The 12,003-nt window shown below is 58.1% G+C and overlaps 1 protein-coding gene across 4 annotated transcripts in view; it reads left to right on the forward strand.

Moving 5' to 3' along the window:
* The window catches only part of USP2 (ubiquitin specific peptidase 2), a 50,988-nt gene that overhangs the window by 7,499 nt on the left and 31,486 nt on the right, over positions 1 to 12,003 (forward strand). Inside the window, exons 2-4 of one of the 4 annotated variants that reach the window (XM_065417160.1) lie at positions 2,127 to 2,138; positions 4,866 to 4,901; positions 6,055 to 6,077. The exons of 1 other annotated variant lie outside the window; for it this stretch is intronic. In XM_065417160.1, coding sequence (XP_065273232.1) covers positions 2,127 to 2,138; positions 4,866 to 4,901; positions 6,055 to 6,077 — 71 coding nt within the window. Of the gene's footprint in view, positions 1 to 2,126; positions 2,139 to 3,599; positions 3,609 to 4,865; positions 4,902 to 5,062; positions 5,207 to 6,054; positions 6,078 to 12,003 lie in introns of those variants that run through there. 2 more of the 4 variants (XM_065417159.1, XM_065417161.1) reach the window with 2 other exon arrangements.

Here is a 12,003-nt window from a genome sequence, read left to right on the forward strand (position 1 = left end):
ATTGGAGCAAGAATCTGGGAGTCCAGTTCCCGGCGATGGAAGGGGAGTAGTGTCTAATGGCTAGAGCAGGAGGAATGGGAGTCAGGGCTCCCAGATCTTGTTCTTGTTTCTGGAAAGGAGCGTTGTCTAGTGGTAAAGCAGTCTGGACTCCGGAGTTCTAGTCTTGATCTCTGCCCTTGACCATGTGATTGCAGTGCTCTGTGCCTCAGTTTACCTTGCCACTGGGGACAACAATCTGACCCCAGCTGTGAAGCTTCTTGAACGAACGTTCTTTCAGTGCTCTGGGAGTCTTGGGCGAAAGGGCAAGGCAGTCAGTGAGCTCCCCCGGAGGGGGCGGGTTGGCAGGGCACCCTTTGCTTCCCAGCTGTGTTGGTAGAGCTCCCGGACTTGTGCGGCCCCATTAACTGCCCAGAACATCGGGTGAACTGAGTATCCGGTGGCTGCAGCCACCCATAAAATTGCTGCCAGCCGCTCATGCTTCCGTCCCAACCAGCTCCTGGGACTGGCCTGCAGCCAGTGCCTGAACCCATTGGCCTTTTACTGCTAGCTGGCTCTTGGCATCCTCTGCTGGGAAGGTCACTGCTGGGGAGCTGCACCAAGCCCTGGGACAGTGGGGACGATGGGTTCAGCATGGTGTCCGCCCCGCCTTGCCCTCTGCGACAGCTCCTGGGGCTGTGGGTTCTGCTCCCCTCTGGGATCACACAGAGCCCTGCTGCGTTCTATCAATAACCCGGCTTCTGGGAAGCCTGTCGTCAGCTGACTCACAGGGGCCTCTCTCCGGATTCCACCACAGCTGTGTGGTTATGACCCTAGCTCCTGTTACCCCACTGGCAGCGAGGGACATGGCAAGCCCTCATGTACCGCCCGGGGGATGGGGCAGCATGAAACCATGGGGTCCAGGGATGCAGCGGCTGCTCCGCTCGGCACAGGTTGTCCCCTGCAGTGAGTAACAACTTTCTTCCGCGACTGACCTGGGGCCAGACTGGAACCAGTGTCCTGGAGGGGAAGGGTCCCGTATCCCATGCCCCACCCGCCCAAGCCAGCCAGTCCTCCCCACCTGTAACCAGATTGGACTCGGTGCCCGCTAGAGGGGAAAGGGCACATGTCCTATTCCCCAGCCCCTGAGCCAGGTTTGTGGTGTCTCTTTACTGACTTGTTCTTTGCATTGCTGGGATGGGAGACGGGTCCATTCGGACCTGGGTCTGGAGGGGAACCGGCCCCAAGCTGTGGGGAAGGGGGTGGGTTTTGCCCCCTGGTTCTGGCCTTGGGCTGTCCCTGCAGCTGATGGCTCATTGCAGAGCTGCTGGCAGAGTAGGAAGCTGCCTGGGAACGTGAGTTTGCACAGTGTGAGTTGGGGCCAGGAGGGTAAAGGGTTCACCCCCAGGTGCTCCATCCCATAATGACCCCTGTCATGCTGTGGGACCTGCTGAGCTGGAGCAGCCTGGCCCCTGGGCACCACCTGCCCGGAATGGTTCCCAGAGCTCCGTTGGGTGACTCCGGCCCGACTTGGGGGTCAGTGCTCTCTGGGCCTGCGTAACACAACAGAGGCAAGAGCATCTAGACCGGGAGGCCTGAGCTGGCCAGAGGGGAGGGCGGGCTTGGCGCTACCAGGCAAACGCTCTGCCCTTGGGAGGGCAGAGAAAACACTTGGGTGGCCGAGAGCCAACTGGCTGACCTTCTGAGCGTGGCCTGGAGGGCAAAGCTGGGGCACGTGTGCCCCCTGCTTTCTGGGGCTGCTTGGAGAGTATCTGCCGTCCTTTCCCCACACACACACCCTGATGCCCTCATGGGGACATCGCCAGGGAGTTTGAGGGTGAACCAGCTGCTTGGGAAGTGAATAGAGCTTCCACTGACTGGGCTCCCTGCACGGGCCATCTCAGGGGGTCTGGGATTCGTCCCCCGCTCTGTGCTCACCTGAGCAGGTGACAGGCCACTCCGCCATGCAGCCTCCCCCAGCCATGCAGCCCCTCTCTTCGGATCTCACCCCTGGCTCGTTGGTTGCACGGTCGCTGTCCTCTGGCTTTGCGCCGTCTCCCGTTTTCCATGTCTAGTGCGTGATCTGCCAGTCTGTATTAGTGTGGGTGTGCTCCACCTTTGCTATCATGCTGCACGGACAGTCCTGCTAGGGTGGACCGTCTGTCACAGGAATCCTTAGGAGCCTGGCTTCACGTTGCATGGTTGGGTTTGACCTGGTCTTCCCGGTGACTCGGTGTGCGTCTATTTATACTGTGTGTGTGTGTGCGTACAGTATACACTTTTGTTTGTGTGGGTCTTCCTGTGTAGTCAGTTTGTGTGTATATAGTGTGTGTGTCTATATACTGTGTGTGTGAATGTGTGTACACTGCATGTGTACATTTGGGGGGCGGGGGTGTACACAGTATATTTAAGCTTGGAAGGATTAGATTTTTGTTGGTAAACATTGATTTCTCCACACACGCACAAACCGATGAAAATACATTTCAATCTGTAGTAATTGAAATGGACAGATTTTTTGAAACCCAGCGCCGACTGTCATACAATACTTATTAGAGGGGTAGCCATGTTAGTCTGAATCTGTAAAAAGCAACAGAGGGTCCTGTGGCACCTTTAAGACTAACAGAAGTATTGCAATACTTCTGTTAGTCTTAAAGGTGCCACAGGACCCTCTGTTGCTTTATACAATACTTATTGTTCCCCTCCCCATAACTTCCCACAACTTTGACAATGGAAACAGGTATAAAATTTTAAAAGTTTAAAAAGAAACTGACAGTACCACTGAAATGATGTAAAAAGAATTGAATTCTGCCAAGCCTACATACAGGGGGTACAGAGTGCAGGCCGTTGCGTATGCATTGTGTGTGTGTGTGTGTGTACACTGTAAGCTGTGAGTTGGGAGCGCGGGTAGGCATTTGCGTCCACGTTGCGTATGTGCCTGTGTACAGTATACTGTGTGTGTGTGTGTATATATATATACACACAGTGTTAAATGAAATGACTGTCACACTTTGATGAGAAAATCTAAGTCCCCTGCAGATGAACACCGCAAGGCGCTGCCTTGAGTATTTTTAAAGCTGCCAGAAATAGTGTCCTCCTCTCACCCTCCAACCTATAGTTAGCTCCCCCAGAATATGTCTGCAGAAGCCTCAATCTGGGGCTGGGGGAGGCTACCTTTGGTTTTGGAGCAATTAGCATTAAAATAACAACCGCCCAAGGCCTCTCCTATCCCTGACTCCCGGAGTGGGGTGATCGGAGGGGGGTGGCTTCTGTGCTTCACCCAATGTGGTTATTAGGAGGACGGCCTGCGTGCTGGACCTGGGCCGCTCACGTGAGCCGCGCTGCTTGGAGTGTCAGCTGGAGGCTTGGAAGCCAGTTTGTGCTGGGCAGAAGCTGTCAGTCTGTTCTTCCAAATACCCAGGAGGAAAACATGCTGAGGCTAATAATGGAAATTTACCCAGAGCAGAAGGTAAAGACACCTGATACATGGCACTCTTATGTCACTGCAGCCCCTTGTGCTATCTATCAGACCACCAGCCTGGCAGTCAGTCAGTTAACAGACTAACACAGAACTGTATTTCTGTGATTGAGAGAGCTGTGTTGCTTGAACATGCCCCCAGAGTCAGGACACCTGGGTTCTCTGCCCAGCTCTGCTGCTGCCTTCGCTGCAGAAACTCAGGCAAGTCACTGTTCCGCTCTGTGCCTCAGTTTCCCCAGATTTGAACTGGGGCCAATAATATTTACCTGCCTCACAGTCGGCTCTCGTGGGATACCATAGTAATAGGCTCCTTATACACAGCTCAGATGAGAGCTTGCACCTCTTGTTTTTGCTTAGCCAGAGCACTCAGCAGGGCCCGTGGGAGTTTTGCTTGAATAACGGCTTCAGGATTGAGCCCAGTGTTGCCCAAGCGCTAAGTGTAGCAAATCTGTGGCCAGTTGGAAGTGCATAGTAGAAGCTAAGATGGAAGCCAGTTCCATCTATGAATCTAGATATTTGCCTAGTTTTACAACAGGCAACATAAAAAGCTCTAGAAGAGTCAGTACAAACTAAAATTTCATAGAGAGAACGACTTGTTTATGCTGCTCTGTGTACTATACACTAAAATGTAAGTACAATATTTATATTCCAGTTGATTTATTTTGTAATTACATAGTAAAAATGAAAACGTACGCAATTTTCCAGTACTAGTGTGCTGTGACACTTCTGTATTTTCATGTCTAATTTTGTAAGCAAGTACTTTTTAAGTGAGGTGTAACTTGGGGGTACACAAGACAAATCAGACTCCTGAAAGGGGTCCACTAGTCTGGAAAGGTTGAAAGCCGCTGGTTTAAACCAGTTCATTGTGTCTTTATATGAGGGGAGCTCCTAGGAGCTCCAATGGTGGCCCCTTGTGCTCCGCGCTGTACAAGCACAGAACAAAAAGACAGTCCCTGCTCTGGAGAGCTTCCGATCAAAGGCTAAAACAGGCGAGAGGAGCTGGAGACAGACAGACAAGGAGCCACTATTGGGTCAGCATGCAGCGCAGGGGTTTCTCAGCCGGCCGGCAGCCTACGCCAACTTTTCTGCAGCTTGTAGCAGTTTCACAGACCATCCGCCGTGGCGTGACAGGGCTGCAGCCCGGCACGCGTGGGCCCCAATCCCCCCAGGGTTGCTATGACGCTGTGCGTTGCCCTGCAGAGCCGCCCCACGCGTGCCCCCCTCGGCTACCCCTTCCCGTCCTGTGGCGGCGTGGGCCGCCGGAGCGAGCGCTATGCACCTCCCCCGTCTTGATGTCAGAGCCCTCCAGGTGCCGTCAGCAGCTCGGCTTGCGCGGAGCGGCGGGAGCCAGGCGGAGCCGAGCGAGCGCGGGGCCGGGCCGGGCTGGAGAGCCAAGCAGCCGGGAGCCGGAGAGGGGAGCGCGGCGCAGGGCAGGTTCCTGGCCCTGGCAGTGCTGATCCGTGCCCAAGCCGGCGGGGTAGGGAGCGCCCCTGGCTGCAGCACAAACTTTCCACGCCCAGGACACCAGGGATCTCCCCGAAGCTGCCCCCCCCCCGTCAGCACGCAGCCCCCCGCCCAATGCCCGGGCTGTGACTCCGAGAGCCGGGCAGCATGCGGAATTCCTACACCGTCACCATGCCCGAGGAGCCCCCCGCTTTCCCCGGCTTGCACAAGGAGCTGCGCCCCGGCAGGACCTCCATGCCGGGATCCCTGGTGGTCTCCACCTTCGTGGGGCTCCTTCTCAACAAGACCAAGGTAGAGAGAACCCCTGTCCCGTGTTGCCCTGTCTTGGGGGGGGGGGTGGCCTGCGTCCCCCCCCGGGCAGTGCCCTGCAACTTAGCTTTGGCAGGGGATGGGGGAGGCTCCCCGGCTCCTGGCAATGCCCCTGCTTGGCATGGTGTTAAATGCTGTCGGGGTCAGGGCGCCCCCTCCTGCACCCACCCCCATTTGGTGCGCTGGCAGTGCTGGGTCTGCCACCCAGAGCCTAGGCTCTGTTGGCTGCCCTTGCCAGGTCTGTTGTGCGGGTGAGAGGCAGGGTGGACTAGTAGTGAGATCAGCAAGCGCCTGCCAGGACTCCTGGGTTCTTTTCCCAGCTCTACCCCAGGCTTGCTGTGCTCTGTGTCCCAGCCTCCCCCTACCCCATAACTGGGTGGGGATACTCGCCTAGCTTGGCAAAGAGCAGGGCTGTCACGTCCCACAGGGCTGCCCCTCTCGGCCTTATCTGTGACGCCAACAGGTAGCCTGAGAGGGGAACCACTGTGCACCTGCAGCTGATCCCAAAGGGCTCAGACCTTCCTTGAATGCTAATGCGCCTGTAACTGTCCTTGCACTCCCCAGACCTGCCCCTGCTCAGGACTGACCCGGAGCGGGGTGCTGTCAGGGGGATGAGGGTCTATTGCGCTGGGACATCAGCCCCGCTGTGGGTTTGTGAGGGCTGCAAGCTAGCTAGTCAGTGGATCAGAAAAGAATTTTGTCAGTTTCCTTTGGCTTTGGTTGGGAGAGGAAGTATTGTCTAATGGCTAGTGCCAGGAGGAACTGGGAGTCAGGACTCCTGGGTTCTGTCCCTGGCTCTGGGATGGGAGTAGGGTCTAGTGGCCAGGGAGGGAGTGGGAGTCCAGACTCCTGGGTTCTTTTCCCAGCTCTGACTCACTCTGTGATCTTGGCTAAGTCTCTTCCCCCTTCCTTGTGCCTCAGTGTCCCCTTTCGTACAAGCAGAATCCTGGGCCATATTGGCCCCAGGTGAAGTGTAAGCAGGGCTGAGGTTGGCCCGTTCTGTGAGGAGTCCCGCTGGGCGCCCCGGGGGCCCCTCTGGGCAGGAGCCGCAGCACCCGAGGCTCCGGGCAGGCTCATTCCTTTGTTAGATGGGATGAATGGAGAGAGCAAAGGGGGCGTGAGGCTGCAGGAGCTTATGTAAGAGTCGCCTGCCCTGATGTGGCTCCCTGTGTGCTGCTGGTGCCGCTGCACCTCATGTTCTGCTCCAGCAGGGAAACCCGAGGGGCTAAAGTGACCGGGGGTGAGGGTGGGGGGAGCGTCCCGCAGCCAAGAGAGGGGAGCCAGTCCTGGCTGGTCTCTCCAGTCCAGCAAACCCTGCGCGGGGACATCTTGTGTTCTGCCTGTGCTGTCCATGCTCCTCAGTTCGATTTCACCCATCCGGGCCATGCCCAAGTCCTAAATAAAGTCCAGGGCCGGGGAGGGGGATTAACCAGCATCAAATCATGGGGGAGGACAGCATGCTGTACAATAACTCTCCACCATTATCAGGCCTCTGCCCAAGGGGGCCACAGGTCAGGGCTCCAGGGGAATGGCTGATCTCCACCAAGCTGCCCTCTGACAGCACACGGACATTAGCTGCTCCAACTCCAGCCGTGGTCTGTCTCCCAATACAGAGTGGGCTGTGGGGGGAGCTCCCAGCTACTCCGGACCTGGCCTTTCCCCAGCAGGAGGCACTGTGGGGAGCGGGGCCAGAGCGCTGGCTGTGGGAGAGGCTGCCGGCTACTCCCGTCCCAGTGCGAGTGCCACTCGCCTTGGGCGAGCTCCCTGCCCGTGGCCAGGGAGCAGCACTCGCCTCCCAGGGCGCTCTTGGTTCCTGAGTCTGCACTAGAGGAGCAAGCTCCAGCCCATGCGGCTGGGGAACCTCGTGGGGAAGCTGGGCGTATGTCAGGGCCCCAAAGGAGAGTTTGAGAGCCGGAGAGAACCAGCCCTATGCTACCCCAACCAGAGCTGCAGCCTGCTGCCCTCGCCCTGTCCTTCCAGTCTTCTCTGCTGGTCATTCCCTCCTTGTCCTCTGCATCTCGCCCTCCTCTGCTACCCACGTCCGGCCTCACCAGCCCCTGTGCTGAGGGGCAGAGCCAGGGGAGAGGAAGCTGGCCAAAGCCAGCCCACGTGATTTCAGGGAGACAAATTCCTGGGCAGCCCCCGGGGATGGTCCGTAGTAGGAGCCAGGAGGGGCTTTATGGGGAATGCACCTTGATGGGGGGGAAAGTGGGGCCTCAGGGGACTGTGGGGAGAGGCCCAACTAGGCAGGGGGCCCTTCCAGCAGCCCAGACTCTAGCTGATAAATCAGCTCCGACTGTGCTCCCCCCTGGCTGTCACCCCCTGAGCTCCTCCCCAGGGCACACGTCCAGGCCCCGCTGCTCCACCTACGGGCTTATATGGTCCTGGTGGCTGTAGGATGGGAGAGCCCCCGTCCCTGCCACTTGCATCAGTCCCTTTTGATAAGGGCACAGACCCAGCCGAATTCCTGCAGCGTTACAATGACCCGAGGCAGCCAGCATGCATGCCTCGCTCCCTTCGCTCATCCCCCTCACCTCTTTGCTGCCCCTCCCACTCCTCTCTCCTGTATGATAATCCAGGAGGCCACTTGTCAGTTTTTCCATAACCATCTGCCAGATCAGTCACTGCTTTCTGGGCTCTGCACAAGGTGCCCAGCTCCCACTGAGTCAGGGCACTGCCGAGGGGAAGCTCGCAGGGTATGGAGGCTACCTGTGCAGAGCAGCCAGGAGGCTGTGTACGGATGTCAGGCAATGTCCTGGCCTGTCTCCTGCAGCTGATTCGGGTGCGAGTTAGATCGGCTGTGCCGATTTATCAGCATTTGGTTCTGAAGTAGCAAGACGCGCCTGTTGGTGCTTCCCTGCACGGTAGCCCCACAGCAGACCTCTGGCAGGGCCCCAGGAGGATCCTGCCCTGGGGCTTGTCCCCCTTTATCATGCTACCCAGGGGGCTGTTGACCCACCTTCGGCTCACTCACAGCAGTGGGAGAGAGGGCACAGCCAGCCAGCCCAATCCACCGGGGACAGAGTGGGAGGCAGGGGTGAGCCCAGACCTGGAGATTCCTCGCTTCCCCAGCTGTAGCGGTGTCTTCACTAGACAGCCCATCCCTGAGGCCTAATCGCGAGGGGCTGCTTGGCTCTGCTGGGAGCTTCGGGGCCACAGCAGGAATCGTCCCGAAAGAGAGATGGTTAAAGTGTCCAGAGAGGGTCGGAGCCAGGGTGAGGAGTGTCTGGGACCGGCAGGGCACTGCTGTGGGGAGGCTTACATCACTGCAGCCCCTTAGCTGGCAGTGGCAGGGCACTGCTGTGGGGAAGTTCACATCACTGCAGCCCCCTAGCTGGCAGTGGCAGGGCACTGCTGTGGGGAGGCTTACATCACTGCAGCCCCTTAGCTGGCAGTGGCAGGGCACTGCTGTGGGGAAGTTCACATCACTGCAGCCCCCTAGCTGGCAGTGGCAGGGCACTGCTGTGGGGAAGTTCATATCACTGCAGCCCCTTAGCTGGCAGTGGCAGGGCACTGCTGTGGGGAAGTTCACATCACTGCAGCCCCCTAGCTGGCAGTGGCAGGGCACTGCTGTGGGGAAGTTCATATCACTGCAGCCCCTTAGCTGGCAGTGGCAGGGCACTGCTGTGGGGAAGTTCACATCACTGCAGCCCCCTAGCTGGCAGTGGCAGGGCACTGCTGTGGGGATGTTCACATCACTGCAGCCCCCTAGCTGGCAGTGGCAGGGCACTGCTGTGGGGATGTTCACATCACTGCAGCCCCCTAGCTGGCAGTGACAGGGCACTGCTGTGGGGAAGTTCACATCACTGCAGCCCCCTAGCTGGCAGTGGCAGGGCACTGCTGTGGGGAAGTTCACATCACTGCAGCCCCCTAGCTGGCAGTGGCAGGGCACTGCTGTGGGGCAGCCAGGCCCAGCTCCCGGAGCCCTGGTTGTGAGCAGGGCAGGGCCTGCAGGGCAGTGGGCAGGGACTGGGCATGGGTGACCTGGCCCCGCTCCCCATGGGGACTCGGGCTGTGACGCCCGCGCTGTCACTAAGCAGCATGTGTAATTGTAGCTGGGTTATTTTGGGCTGTTGCTGGGGCCTCCCACACACACACCAGCCGCTGCTATTTTGGAGCTGCTGGCACAGCGCCCTCCCCTTCCCCTTCCTCTCGCTGCGTCGGGGGGTAACGTCACTGACATTCAGCCTCCCATGGGGTGGGGGGTGAGAGTCTCTTCCTTAACCCCCTGGGCACTGCATGCTGCTAGCATCTGGAGAGCTGCAGAGCCACAGCCCACCCTTCCGACACCTCACACCCCTGGGCTTCCAGCACTCCTCCTCCTGCCCGCAGGGGCAGGCTGGGCTAGTGGTGAGAGCACAGGGATGGGAGTCCGGGCTCCTGATTCTAGCCTCTGCCCCAAGATGGAGTGGTATCTAGCACTTAGAGCGCAGTGCAGGGAATCAGGACTCCTGGGTTCTATCTCCAGTTCTGCCACTGACTCTCTGTGGCCTTGGCCAAGTCCTTTCCCCTCCATGCGTCTGTGTCATCTGTTCGATCCCATAGTTCTCTTCTCCCATGGGTTTGTGCTCCTGGTCCCAGCACCGCCCATTTCTCTGCCTGTCCCTGCTCTCTTGTTCTTTCTGGTAACATGGCCAGGATGCGTGTCAGTTTTAACTTGCCCAGCTGCTGGAGTCTGTCACTTGTCTCTGCGCTTTGCATGAGATGCCTCCCGGCTCCGGCTGTCCTAGCTGGCAGTGACAGGGTATTGTTGGAAGGGAGCTCTTGCCATTGGAGACCTACTAGTTGGAGCAAGCTCACATTGCCTTTCCTAGCTGATAGAGTCAGGGCACTGCTGTGAGGCACACCACAGCGCTGTCACTCTGGCTGGCAGTGTCAGGGCACTGTTGTGAGGAAGCTCACAGCACGTCACTCTGACTGGCAGTGTCGGGGCACTGCTGTGAGGCACACCACAGCGCTGTCACTCTGGCTGGCAGTGTCGGGGCACTGTTGTGAGGAAGCTCACAGCACGTCACTCTGACTGGCAGTGTCGGAGCACTGCTGTGAGGCACATCACAGCGCTGTCACTCTGGCTGGCAGTGTCGGGGCACTGCTGTGAGGAAGCTCACAGTGCTGTCGCTCTGGGCGGCAGGGAGACTGGCAGAGTCGGCTGCCGTGCTGAACCAAGCTGGCTTGCAGTTCGGTGAGTGTACTTTAGCTAGATCAGGGGTTGGCAACCTTTCAGAAGTGGTGTGCCGAGTCTTCATTTATTCACTCTGATTTAAGGTTTCGCGTGCCGGTAATACATTTTAACGTTTTTAGAAGGGCTCTTTCTAGAAGTCTATAATATATAACTAAACTATTGTAGGTAAAGTAAATAAGGTTTTTAAAATGTTTAAGAAGCTTCATTTAAAATTAAATTAAAATGCAGAGCCCCCCGGACCGGTGGCCAGGACCCGGGCAATCCGTGCCACTGAAAATCAGCTCGCGTGCCGCCTTCGGCACACGTGCCATAGGTTGCCTACCCCTGAGCTAGATAGATGGAGTTCCAAAGGTCTGGTTGCCTGATGCTCTCTCAGATGAAGCGTTTCATGCTGAGTGGGGCTTTTCCGGCTGCCTGAACTGGGTGCCCAGTTCACATCCTAGCTGCTTTCACATCCTAGTTCAGTATTACAGGCAATGGGCATCCCCCCAACCCCTGCCCAGGGCTCTCTGGGCATGGCCGCCCTCTGTCAGGGCTGGCTGCACTGCTTCTTAGCCGCACAATGAGTTTGTCTCCTACGCGCTTATGGTGTCAGTCCCAGTGGGGTTATGGCTCAGCAACAGATTCCCAGGAGTCCTGGCTTCCCATCCCCTCATCCGGCTACACTGCAGGGGCTCAGCAGGCTGGGACCCCAAACAACCCTCCCCCCGACCGCTGTTACTTTCCGCTTTCAGGTTGGAACAGGGGCATGCTTCCCGTTGGGTCTCACAGAATGACAGAGCTGTTAACCAGTAAGAAAGGCGATGGCTCAGGCTGGTTGCTATTTAAGTTCCTCCCCTTGGGCTTCTCTCAGTCCCACTGCACTCACTGGTCCTTCAGCAACAGCCCGGCAGGACCAAGGAATCCCAACTCTCTCGCTCCCTGCTGCAGTGCGGACACACCGGGCTGGGAGGCCCAGCCTCCCCGCCACAGTTCGGGCACACCCGAGCCGCGGGGGTTCCCTCCTGCCACAGTGCGGACACACCCCCAGGGACCTGCTCAAGGTCACACCAGGAGTTTGAGGCAGAGCTGGGAATCTGTGTTTCTAACCACTGGGCCATCCTTCCTCACTAGTGAGGGGATCTGTTTGGGCAGCAGTGTGTTCCAGCCACCCCCATCCTGGCCTCCAAGGATCCACTCAATTGGAAATCCAGGGGCCAGAGATCAGCTGTGTGGGGATTGCCTTCGCCTCTGGCATACAGAACTCTGCTCCCCGGAGCTCTTGGTGCTAAGGGGGAGGGAGGAGACAGGCGAGAGATGAAAGACTGCCCGGGACTTTGAGCCCAGGGCCAGGCTTTATGTCTGAAGGAATCTCTGGACTGTGCCCTCGCAGCAAGAGTCTGAGGAAACCTGAATTAATGAGCTCCAGGGAGAAAGCCCGAGTTCCCCGCCCCTCGCCAAGGCAGCGCCAGGCTGGGGGCAAGGCAGGATGGGCTCTGCAGGGCAGCACTGTTCCTCTCACAGGCCCCGTCCCCTCCTGGTTCCCAAGGGCTGGAGGAAGGGGAAGGCTCTGAGTGCCCAGGAGAAGCTACTGCTGATCTCAGCTTGGCCATGCTCC

This window comes from Emys orbicularis, chromosome 15 (assembly GCF_028017835.1).
Source record: "Emys orbicularis isolate rEmyOrb1 chromosome 15, rEmyOrb1.hap1, whole genome shotgun sequence".
In the NCBI taxonomy this organism is placed as follows: domain Eukaryota; kingdom Metazoa; phylum Chordata; order Testudines; family Emydidae; genus Emys; species Emys orbicularis.